The following is a 13,116-nucleotide window of genomic DNA, read 5'->3' as shown; positions in this document are numbered from 1 at the left end:
TCTATCTGTCTGCACTCTCTGCCATAACACTATGAGTTGTGATATAACTGTTTTGTTTTGTTTTGTTTTTTACATCACATGATAGCCTGAGAGCAGAGATGGGGTCTGATTCATCTTTGGATCCCCAGGGCTGCCACCAGTAGATGCTGGACATCTATCTCATTGAGCAAATGAGTTGATTCATTCGTTCACAGAACACGCTCAGAATTGTTCTCTCATTCTCTACAATGGTTCCCTGTAATTGTTTATCTTATTTAAGAAAGAGGCAAAGTTCAAAACATGAATTTTTAAAGCATCATTTGGAAGAAAGTGAAATGTAATTATTTCAACACTAACCTGGAGATTATGCTTAAATAGCAGTGAGGCATGTGCCTAAAAAAGCCAGGTGTCTATAAAAATCAAGTCATAACTTGACAACCAGGTGATGGTTGCTAAGAAACCTCATTTTTCTGTGAACACATGGTGTATGAAGTGTGGCCTAGATTCATATCCTGCATTAAACATCTTCTTTGGAGTTATCTATAAAGTGTGATTTTTGCATGGCTTGTCAAGGTATATAAGTACTCACTCATTTATCCTCCTGCTATTAAAAATCATATGTTTCTATACATAGAATATTCTTCCAGTGCCTTATCTGTTCTGAACCCAAGGTCGTTTAGGTTACAGACTGAGGCCTCCTTCGCCTCCAAAACATTTCAGTGGCATCAAATGTTGGCTATGCTCTCCCGCAGTTACCACCGAGGAACAATCAACACTTTGTATGCATTAACCCTGCTAAATGCAAACATTAAAACATCTACAACGTCCCTATGTATGCCAAAGTGAAGTAAAAATGAATTGAAGATGATCTGCAAGTCTTGAAAGACTTTTGCTCATCACTACAGGAACATAATGGAGATTTTGCTGTATTCTGCCTAAAATAGGCAGTTGACTCCAGACCTTGAGTCAGTGGAGGGCCAAAACTTGCCGAGGGGCTGTGTGCTAAATTCAAAAGCTGGGACTTGCTTGAAATAAATATCTCGATATTTAACTGCTATTTTCGAAACATTTTATTGCGAGTAACTGAAACACAAATCAAATTAGCTAAATTTGGAAAACAAAAGCACTTAACTGAGACATTAGAATAATTTGGGTAACTCATAACATTGAAAAAACTGCAGGAAAAAAACCAGGAAGATACTGAGGATATCAGGGCCTAGAACCAAGGACAGCTCAACACCTCCCTCTCTCTCTCTCTCTACCCCGAGCCGTATCTTTTACTTCCGTCTGGGCTTCTGTGTCTTCAGGTTTCTCCTCGTGCCGGGACACGGCCAGGGGAGCTCTGCAGTCATGCATGAGAGCCCAGCGCTTTGGTTCTGTCCCTCTTGGAAATTTCTGTGCAAAGACCGTGCTTGGCTCGGCGTGGGTGACATGCCAGGCTTGTGCCATGGGATGCGGTTAAGCGCTGTAGCTGACACTCCCCCGTGGAGGGTGGGAGCAGCCAGTTTCTGAGTGGAAGAATGATGCCATTACAAGAAAGGCGGAAGTCAAGATAAGCAGGAAAAATCAACAGAAGTTTGTTACTCCAAACACGTCTGGCACTGATTTCAATATCACTTTCACCAATTTTGTCACCATGAAATTACGGGGCAACCTAACTCCTATCTTACACAGTGTCACCTCTATCACTCACCATTCTAAAATGCTTTTAACATTTTTCACCTTAAAACACCAAAGGATCGCTGTAGCAGTGCAGTTGATTGCTCTCTGTCTCCTTCCATAAAATGTTTGCACGCTGAAATTCTGAGGTTCAGTTTTCACAAATCAAAAGACTTCTTTTTATTGAAACACAAGAGTAATGATGGAAAAAGCAGAAAGATGCATAGGAAGTACTTTCCTCCACAATTTCTAAGGTTTCTAAAATCAGTGTCTCCCAGTCCATTAACAAGCTCTTATGTCATTGTCAGAGTAGCGACATGGAGGTCCCCAGATGTAATGACTCCGGAAGGAAAGCTGCTGCTATTCACGGTGTCTGCTGTGAACGGGCAGTGTCCCAGCTCCATGGCCACAAGCAGCAGTCCCTGGCCTCACGCAGACATGTTTCGTGACGATTCACGGTCCACTGTAAGGAAGGGTCAGCGACCTGTAGATACATCTCTTGAGAAAAAGTCTCATAAGGCACAAACTATTTATTCAATAAGCATTTATAGAAATACGTCCATTCTTCTTTACTTGAAATACGTCCATTCTATGTCTTTACTTGAAAATGAGTGATGCTTGACGCCTGAGGACCTGAGGCTTTTATCTATTGGAAAGATTGTCACCTGCCAGCAGTGTGGTGAGTCCCCCTCCGGCTAGTCTCTCAGAGTGGCCTAGATATTCTTCTCGGTTGGAACCGTTAATCACACAAATTAATCCAACCCCATTCCATCCCGTGACCTTAAGGACATTCGCTGCGTGGCTTCTTGGCGCCCTTCGCCCCCGCATCCTTCCACTCGGCTTTCACGCGGTGCCAACTCCACTCCCGGTTGCGGGGTTTGGGGTCCTGCCGTCTCCCGCATAGGCACACGCGCGCCTCGTCCTCCAGAGCAGGATGTCGGCTGCCGATCAGTCACGGTCGCTGTGGGAACGAGCAGGGCGCGCCCGCACGAGGATGAGGCCAGGCGGGTCCATTTGTTTGCAAAGGGACCGATTACAAACGTGCAGGGCGGCCGTAGGGAAACCACCGGTGACGGTGACGCTGCAGGGGGCTAGAGACACCAGAGCTTGTCGCAGCCCTAGGCCAAAGGGACAGGGCGACAGTGAGCAGCCGAAGCCAAGGAGAGGGACCCACGGAGCGGCCTGGTCTGGGAGCTGCCGGGGCGCCAGGCCGGAGCCGGGCAGGAGATGGAGGGGAAGCGCGTACATTGCAGCAGGATGATCGTGTGTCCGGTGGATCTAATAAAAAATGGGGTTTAGATTTTTCTATCCCTGAATTTTTAATTTTTTTCATTTTTCTAGTAATTCCTTTGCATTGTACTTATAAAAGTACCGGCTGATGACAAATTGAAAATAAGAAAAACCAGCTGGGCCTTCCCCAGGGAGCGGAAGAACGTGTTCTGCGAAGTCACCCGCGGCCACGCGGTAGGAAGCCGGTCGCGGACCGACACCTGTCCCCGCGCTGCGCTTCCTGCCAGCTCTGGGGGAGGTTCCCGTCTGGGGCACCCACGGACGTCCACGCGGTCAGTCTTTGGGGCAAAAAGCAGGACATAGAGGGGTGGAAAGCAGAGCTCCATTCTGCACGGCTGAAAGTTTATGTCCTCACCGTAGCCAATGCACGAAATCCCCTCGGCACAGGCACAGCGTAACGTCACTTTGGTCATACTTCCTGTGCCACTTACGACATTACTGCCTCTGAGCTCCGGATTCGCCCTTCGACGCGTGCTCTGTCGCATGGACAGAATTCCCACAAGCGCCCGTCTTTCGCAGTGCGCAGCGCGGGGAGCCTCCCGAGGCGGGCACCGAGCCAGCTGCAGGGGGAGGCGGCTGTCGGGCTGTCGCAGCCGTGTCCCCGCGGCGTGGGTGACAGGCTCTGGTCACGCTCCGTCCCAGCCACACCCCCGGAACGTGCCGTTCCCCTGCGACTTCTCAGCTGCAGCCTGGCCTGGTAATAAAAATAGAGCCCATTTCACGGGGTTGCGTAAGTACTAATTTTTAAAGCGCGTGTGTCCTCAGGACCCTAACGCGCAGCTCTCACAGGGTGAGCTAAAACAACTATGTGATGCCTTGCTGTCCTTTTAAACTTGCCTGGGAGAGAGGGACTGGGTACCCTTCCAGCCCTGGAGCAAACCTGCCTGGCCAGGGAGGGTCCTCACACGTGACTCCAGGGGACTATGAAATCCTACGGTCACTTTGTGTCACAAACAGTCTCAAGTCAATTATTGAAAGTGCCCAATCCACTCCCTCAGTCGGTACTGGAATCTGTATTCAGAGGTCGGACTTCAGAAAAGGAATCCTCCTCTTTTATCTCCGCTCCCCTTTGCTAACTGGCTTTTGGCCCTTGCAGACTCAGGTGCTGAGACAGAGGAGAGGAAAGGAGGGATAAAAAAGTTCCCACTTGACAGATACCGTAAAAATACGGTTTCACCTTCTCTCACGGGTGCTTAAAGCCAAACTCTCTCTTTTTGGCACTTTTGGGGTTCTTCAGAGGGGCTCGCCGCAATGGTGCACCCCAGCTCTCCAACTGCCCCACCTGACTCACAGAGGAAAGGCGTGTCTGAGGATCGATGGACGGACAAGGCGTTCGGAGTTTCCAGCTCACCCAGCCGCCTCGGCTCCCCCGACATCTGCCCGGTGCAGTCACCAACTGTGCAACCGTACAGAAGCTGGAGCCCTCCAGTCTGGGAAGCCAAATGGCCCCAAGCAAAGGCTCTGTGCTTACCTAGCACAGAAAAGCAACTCAGGGGAAGACAATCTACACCTGTGTCACAACCCTCAGCCATGCGGAAGCAAAGTGTCATGGAGGAAGCAGCTGCAGGAACATCACTGTTAGAGAACTTACTTATTACAGCGTTAAGAACCTCTTGTACCATAATGGACCTTGAATGAACACAGACGGAGTCTGGAAATCATGGCAGCCTCTTGCTAAAAACCAAAGTGAGACCTAAAGGAAGGTGATGCCACCCAGAGCGTGGAGGACAGCCCAGGTTAACGTCCCCGCCTGGGCCATCAGCGACGAGCCCCAACGACACGCCTACACTCACGTCTGGTGGACTCATAGTGCTATGTTGGCTCTTCTCAACTATTTCACTTTTTAAAAAAATTTAAGCTCCTAAAGAAACCCTTTTAGATGCGGTAACTCAGAAATACCCAAGTCAGTGGGGCCTTGCTAAGCAACTACAGATCATTGTCACAATGACAGTCGGGGACTGTCATCGCAGTGGCTCTCACGCTGCCTGAGCTCTAGCAAATGCCATGGACATGAACCTGGCAGGGTGATCTGCAGTCTGCACACACTGCCCATCTCCTGTTTGTAGCTCTCCCCACCACACCAGGGACACAGTGCTCACTCGGAAAAGAAACACACACAGCGAATAATGAATGACACGATCCGTGGTTTCAAAGGTGTTTACTATTTGGTCAAACAATAATTTTTTAATTATCAGTCATAAAGTGAAATATACATTAACATCCATGTAAAATACTCATCAGATCTGTGCTACTGCTGTGTGAAAACATTCTTTGATCTGTGGGAAAATGTAATTCCTGAGATCGTGGCTGGCTTTTGTCAATCATCTTCCTCACTGTCAAATCATCTTTCCTTCAGTGACGTGGGAGTGTGAATTGGGGTTAGGATGTTCAATTTGAGACCAAATTTCTGTATCTGTTAAATGAGTATACAGGTTCTATCTTTTATAAAAGGTAGAAAAATAACCACAGTGTGCTAATTTTTTCCCAGGGTATACCATATGGAAAAAATGTAGGCTGAATACAAAAGAAGTCTTTTCTGAATGACTCTCAGTCACACAAAGGAACATACGTTTTCTAGTTAATCAGTCCTTGACATACAGCAGTCCAGCTGTTGTTTTGCATTTATTAAAATATTCTCTGCTAAATAATTATGTTCATCTTCAAAAGTAAAATTGCTTAAAATTACATTCAATTTCTTCAAACCAACATATTCTTCACCTTCACAAAGCAAACACATGGCCACTGAAACTGGCTATCACCGGCTCTCCATGCTGTTCTTTGCATGGAATCTGGTAGAGTTTACATGTAGAAAGAAGCCTCTCAGCCCCAAATTAGGCTCACAGCACTTTGCTAATTTCCCGATTCATATTACTTTAGAGTGGCTTTCAAAACAACCCTGCAAGTTCCTTAATTGAAATATGAAACAGAGCAAAAAGATGTGAGAAATCTTTCTCTCTTGAGCTCCTTAAAGCCTTGGAATCCTTTATAATTAGTGTTGTATACGTTTTGATTCTCTTCCACATTGTGATATACTTGCTCTAGAAAGCTCTGGAACAAATTAATTGAAAGAAAACCACTTGAACCTTTGACCCTACCATAGAGTTTTAAAGGCTCTCACAACCTATCTTGTATCTTCTTCTGGGTCTAGGTGTCTAAGAGATTACAGAAAGCATGTCTTTTTTTATCATGATATTAAATATGGGTGACACATTGGAAAATGGGCATTTACCAAAGACTCCTAGGAATTTCAGACTGACACCAAAAACCTTCCGAATCATTTTAACAACAAATAATGGCCCATTTCACAGACTTAAACCAATAATTAGTTTCCTTGACCTACGGTTGAGAACAAGATTATCTTTTAACTAAATAAGATCAGCTTGCAATCTTTGGAGATGCTTTTATTACATGCCTTTCTTAACAACACCATCTTCCATCTCTGACTACTCCAGGTCGATTTCTCCGGCGTACAAGGTGATGAGAAGAATGGCTGTAAATCCAGTTAGCATCCCAGCGTTCTGGATCATGAAGAACGTGAAATCGGTTTTTCTTCCAGTTATCTTTTCTCTCAGCATATCGTTCATCTCTGGAAACTGGAAGACAATGATATTGTTAGACACCTGTTGCCATCTTGTGGTGAAACACAAAACAGCCACCAGCGGGCACACATGGGCGTTCCCATGGGTTCGGTCCCAGACCACTGCAATGAAGTGAATATCGCAATACAGCGAATCACACCAGTATGTTTGGTTTCCCAATAAATAAATGGGACCTGATTAAATTAAAAGGCTTCTGCACAGCCAAGGAAACAGTCATGAGAATAAACAGACAACTTACAGAATGGGAAAAAATTTTTGCATACTACACATCAGATAAAGGACTCATAACAAGAATCTATTTAGAACTCGGGAAAATCAGTAAGAAAAAATCAAGCAACCCTATCAAAAAGTGGGCAAAGGACATGAATAGAAATTTTTCAAAAGAAAATATAAGAATGGCTAACAAACATATGAAAAAATGCTCAACATCTCTAATCATCAGGGAAATGCAAATCAAAACCACAACGAGATATCACTTAACTCCAGTGAGAATGGCCTTTATCAAAAAGTCCCCAAACAACACATGTTGGCGTGGGTGTGGAGAGACAGGAACACTCATACACTGCTGGTGGGACTGCAAAATAGTGCAACCCCTGTGGAAAGCATTATGGAGATATCTTAAACAGATTCAAGTAGACCTGCCATTCGATCCAGCAATCCCATTATTGGGCATCTACCCAGAAGAACAAAAGTCATTCTATAAAAAAGACACCTGCACCCGAATGTTTATAGCAGCACAATTCACAATCGCAAAGATGTGGAAACAACCCAAATGCCCATCAATTCATGAGTGGATTAGTAAAATGTGGTATATGTATACCATGGAATATTACTCAGCTATAAGAAATAAGGGTGATATAGAATCCCTTTTGTTCTCCTGGAGAGAGGTGGAACCCATTCTATTAAGTGAAGTATCCCAAGAATGGAAAAATAAGCACCACATGTACTCACCAGCAAATTGGTTTCCCTGATCATCACCTAAGTGCACATTTGGGAATAACACCCATTGGGTATCAGAGTGAGGTAGGAGGTGGGGGGAGGGGATGGGTGTATACCTACATGATGAGTGCGATGTGCACTGCCTGGGGAATGGTCACGCTTGAAGTTCTGACTCGGGGAGATGGGGGCTGGGGAAGGGATGGGGGTATAGCTACATGATGAGTGCAATATGCACTGTCTGGGGAATGGACACGCTTGAAGCTCTGACTCGGGGGGATGGGCGGGACATGGGCAATATATATAACCTGAACTTTTGTACCCCCATAATAAGCTGAAATAAAAAAAAAAAGACCAAAACAAAAAAAAAGAAATGTTTATACTATGCTGTAGTCTATTAATACATAGAATGATGCCTAAAAAAGTAATGTACATACACTGATTTAAAAATGCTTTATTGCTAAAAAATGCTAACAGTCATCTGAGACTTCAGCGAGTCGTGATCTTTCGGCTGGTGGAGGGTCTTGCCTCGCTGTCGATGGACGCCGACTGATCAAGGCGGTAGACGCTGAAGATTAAAGTGGCTGCGGCAATTTCTTAAAATAAGACAGCAACAAAGTTTGCCACATCAATTGACTCTTCTTTTCATGGAGTATTTCCCTATAGCTGTTTGACGGTGTTTGAACTTCTTTCCAAACTGGAGTCGATCCTCTCAAACCCTGCCGCTGCTTTGTCAACTAAGTTCCTGTGACATTCTGAGTCCCGTGTTGTCATTTCCACAATGGTCACAGCGTCTTCACCAGGACTAGATTCCGTCTCAGGAAATCACTTTCTTTCCTCATCCATCAGCAGCAGCCCCTCATCCACTCGAGTTTCACCACGAGACTACAGCAATTCAGCAACAGCTCAGGCTCCACTCCTGATTCTAGTTCTCTTGCTGTTTCCACCACTCCTGCAGTGACTTCCTCCACTGAGGTCTTGAACCCCTCAAAGTCAACCATGGAGGTTGGAATCAACTTCTTCCAAACTCCTGTTGATGTTGATACTTTGACCTCCTCCTACGAAACATGAATGTTCTTAATGGCATCTAGAAGGTGAATTCTTTCCAGAAGGTTTTCAACTTACTTTGCTCAGATTCTTCAGAGGAATCGCTATCTACGGCAGCTATAGCGTTATGAAATGTACTTCGTATAGAATTCTTGAAAGGCAAAATACTTCTTGGTCCACGGGCTGCAGAATGGATGCAGTGTTAGCAGGTGCAAAAACAACCCTAATCTCTTGGTACATCTCCATCAGGCTACCGGGTAACCAGGTGCATTGCCAATGAGCAGTAATATTTTGAAAGGCATCCTTTTTTTCTGAGCAGTAAGTCTCAACAGTGCGCTTAAAATACTCAGTAAACCATGCTGTAAACAGACGTGCTGTCGTCCAGGCTTTGTTGTTCCGTTTCTAGAGCACAGGCAGAGTAGGTGTAGCATATACCTTAAGGATCCTGAGATTTTTGGAGCAGTAAGTGAGCATGGGAGTCAACTTAAAGTCACCAGCTGCATTTGCCCTTCACAAGAGAGTCAGCCTGTGTTTTGAAGATTTAAAGCCAGGCATTGACTTCTCCTCTCTAGCTATTAAAGGCCTAGAAGGCATCTTCTTCTAACAGAAGTCTGTTTCGCCTGCATTGAAAATCTGTTGTTGAGTGTAGCCACCTTCACCAAGGATCCCAGCTAGATCTCCTGGGTGACTCGCTGCAGCTTCTCCATCAGCACTTGCTGCTTCATCGTGCACTTTTCTGTTATGGAGACGGCTTCTTTCCTTAAACTTCATAAACCAACCTCTGCTAGCTCCCAGCTTTTCTTCTGCCGCGTGCTTGCCTATCTCAGCCTTCAGAGGATTGAAGAGAGTTGCTGTGGATTAGGCTTGACGTAAAAGAATGTTGTGGCTGGTTTCATCTTCTCTCCAGACCACTAAAACTTTCTCCAAATCAGCAGTAAGCCTGTTCCACTTTCTTATCATCTGTGTGTTCCCTGCGATGGCACTTTTAATTCCCTTCGAGAATTTTCCTTTGCATTCACGACTTGGCTAACTGTTTGGCGCGAGAGGCCCAGCTTTTGGCCTGTTTCGGCTTTCAACATGCCTTCCTCAGTAAGTTTAATCATTTCTGGCTTTTGATTTAAAGTGAGAGATTGTGACTCTTTCTTCCATTTGAACAGCTGGAGGCCATGGCAGGGTTATTAATTTGCCTAATTTCAATACTGCTGTGTCTCAGAGAACAGGGAGGGAGACGAGGGAACGGCTGGTCGGTGGAGCAGTCAGAACACAGGACATGCACTGATTCAGGCTGTCGTATCATGTGGGTGCCGTCCACGGTGCCCCAAAACGCTTAGCAGTAGTAACATCAAAATCACTGATCGCAGAGCACCGTAGCAGATATAATAATAATAATGCAAAGGTCTGAAATACTGCGAGAATTACCAAAACGTGACACAGAGACAGGAAGGGAGCACAGGCTGTGGGACACTTGCTTGTCACAGGGCAGCCACAAACCTCCAGTTCGTAAAAAACACCAAAGCATGATAAAGTCAAGTGCAGTAAAACAAGGTATTATCTGGATAATACCTTGTGATCATCTGTGATGGATTTCTGGGAGGAGAGGTATGATGACTTATTTGGGGTGTTTAAAGGTCTCAGTATAGGCAGCTTAATAGGAACATCCAGCCCTTTCAGCCACCAACAAGAGTAAAAAGTACTGAAATACCTTCTCCAACTCAATCGAACAGCGGAATGGGATTTACCTCATTTTACACATTCTCTTTCTCTCTCTCTCTCTCTCTCTCAATTCCTTGCTGTCTGTCCTCCGTCCACACCATTCTTTCAGGCTCTTAAATGCATCCAGCCTCTCTCCTTCCTCAAAATATTCACACCTGCCACAACCTCTGCCTGAACTCTTCTCACTCCAGTTTTTCAGTGGACTAAATCCTTTGGGTTTCACCTTAAATCAGACCTTCCTGAAACACTTCCCTTAGCTCAGCCCCCCTAGTTATCTAGACACCTCGTCGTCTTGGGTCACATATACAGCTTTTCCTTTTATTTCACAGCATGTTTTATTATTTGTAATTGTTTAGTCATCTGTCTGATTTTGTGTTTGTTCAATTTCCGGTCCCTTCTCTCTAGACAGAAAGCTCCAGGAAGGCAAGAACTGGGCCTATTTTGCTCACGCCGGGGGGCCCAGACCATACAGATTTCTAGGCCTGGTACAGAAAATCCATCAGTCGTAGCTGGCTAAATAAATTTTTAGGAATAAGTCATACCTTTAGTTCCTGATTTCTTCAGTTTGTTTCCTTCCGCTTGCTCTACCCTCACAAAACCAGAAGGTTCTTAAATGATACACTCTTCTAGGATTGGAGACTGTAAGAGGCTCATTATGGTGAAAGCAATTAAATCCCTAAGTATTTTACGTAAAATCTACCCTTTTTCAGCAGGTAATTTCACCTGAAAAGGTTACGTAGGGAGACTGGTAAATGCAGATTTTTCAAAACACTCCGAGATGATGGTACATGTATACACCCACTCGGTGGCACCCGCCCCCGGGGCATCCGGCAGGGGCCCAGCACCCACAGGCAGCCCGTGTGCCTGACTGCAGGGCACGGCTGCTGGGACGAAATGGGTACACGCTGTGAACCACTCTGAAAAAAGCAAAGCTGCTGAAGTATATACTGCTTCACTTCTTAGTATGATTTCTTTAAGCTAAACAAATCTAATAGATTCTGTTCTTCCATCAGAGAAAGGAGAAGTGACCACCTAGAATAAAGATTGTGTGAGCCATTAATTCTGTGAAGAAAAACGTAACTGTGGTGGTTCTAAGAGATGAAACCCTCACTCTTGTTAAGAGTCTACATAGAACAATAAACAGAGCGAGGCAATTATAATTTGGAGCTCAGAAGACAGATGAAGGAAATCAAATTATTTAATTATGTATGTAACACATTCAGTTCCAAATGCAAAAGAAATATTCCTTGATTTTCATCCACTATCACATTCTCACTTTCTAGAACGCTATGATTCATTGGAAAATGCACACAGTACGTTCTCTCCCCTACACACACGCGCATGCACACTCACGAGCCCACGCGTACATAAATATACAGATATAAATAAACACAGAGACATAAATGTAGATATAAGTACATATTGACCCAAATAAATACCATCAAATTATAATTTTATCTATTTTAGTGTACCAGTTTTAGTGTAACCCAAATGGCTGTTGCTGTTTAGGGTTTTGAAATAACAAAATGCTATCTAACCTAACAAGCCTAACAAGTTATTCCTCTTCCAAATGTGACATCCCCACAAACGAGGGGGGAAAGGTCCTACAGCAACATACTATAATAAAAGGCAAGGTTTACCCACCACAAGGCAAAAAGAAACCTAGAGATGGGGTGCAGTGGCTCACGCCAGTAATCCCAGCACTCTGGGAGGCCGAGGCAGGAGGATCGCTTGAGCCCAGGAGTTTGAGACCAGCCTGGGCAACACAGTGAGACCTCATGTCTATAAAAAATTTAAACTTTTTTTAAAATTAAAAATAAATAAGTAAGTAGAAATATATCTCTACTTTGGCAAAAAAAAACAAATCGTTTCACCCTCTATCAATAAGGCCATAGATTAAAGAATCAGTGGGAATCACATTCAGATTATTATTGGTGTAAACCACTCAAGAAAAATGATCTGTTGAAACAGGAATGTTTTAAATTACAGCAGAAAGGCCTTCCACATTGGAAAGCAGAGGGCTGCCCTTAGTCAACTCCGAACCCAGATGCTCATTTCTAAATTTTAAATAAAAGCAAAATAAAATTCTAAAGTTTCTTACCATGTCTGCCAGAGAAATGTAAAGGAACATGCCTCCAGCAAGTGCAAATATAATATTTGGAGCAAAATTGTTGCCCACCAAGATGCCAAAAGCTAGCCCGACATAGCAGGAACACGCAGAGAGGAAGTTGAACAGCAAGGCTTGCCGAGTGCTCATCCCTGCGCTGAGTAGAATCACAAAGTCCCCTGGAAGAAGAAAATGTCAAGTGAATAGATGTTTTTTTTTTTAATTTTTGGATAAGACCAAAGATAATCATCAATGACCAACAAGGGCTCCTTCACTTGGGTGCATCAGCAGGATTGTCACCTGAAATGGCTCATCCCGCTGAAACCGTAACCGACTTGAAGAAGAGAAGCCAAGCCCCTTACCTAACTCGTGAGGAAACTCCTCACACAGGATTGCTATGGAAGTGCTGAGTCCCTGCAGAAGGGACAGGGTGCAGGAGGCCCCAATGGCCAGGCCATCGATGAAATTGTGGAGGGCATCACTGAGCGTTATCATCCAGGCAATTGTCCCGATATCGGACAGTTTGGGCCCCTTCAAACAGGTGCATGAACTTGACTCACTTTTCCCATCCTGTAAAACAGCAGAAAAATCAATCAGCATGATTATCAACATTTTGTAAAAGTCTAAGACATGCAGAAGAGCAGGAGATGGGTCATGTCTTGGGAGAGACAAATTATTCCAACAGAAAGGGTTTCATAGGAGATAGGAACCACTAGTAACACAATAGAGCAAAGAAAACTTATGGTAGAGAGAAAGGGAATTAATCCATTGGCACACCTTGAACAA

At 44.6% G+C, this 13,116-nt stretch overlaps 1 protein-coding gene across 1 annotated transcript in view; it reads right to left on the bottom strand.

The window, feature by feature from the left end:
* Positions 1-5,077: 5,077 nt before the first annotated feature.
* SLC39A8 (solute carrier family 39 member 8) overlaps positions 5,078-13,116 on the bottom strand; it is a 70,967-nt gene continuing 62,928 nt past the window's right edge. The window contains exons 6-8 of the mRNA XM_069485467.1: positions 12,693-12,900; positions 12,325-12,509; positions 5,078-6,521 (exon numbers count right to left, since the gene is read on the bottom strand). Of these exons, the coding sequence (XP_069341568.1) occupies positions 6,372-6,521; positions 12,325-12,509; positions 12,693-12,900 (543 nt within the window). The 3' untranslated portion in view covers positions 5,078-6,371. The remainder of the gene's footprint in view (positions 6,522-12,324; positions 12,510-12,692; positions 12,901-13,116) is intronic.

The sequence above is a fragment of the Eulemur rufifrons genome, chromosome 13, assembly GCF_041146395.1.
Source record: "Eulemur rufifrons isolate Redbay chromosome 13, OSU_ERuf_1, whole genome shotgun sequence".
NCBI classification, from domain to species: Eukaryota; Metazoa; Chordata; class Mammalia; order Primates; family Lemuridae; genus Eulemur; species Eulemur rufifrons.
Note: the sequence above shows the minus strand (reverse complement) of the source record. Positions and strands in the feature narration are given on the sequence as shown.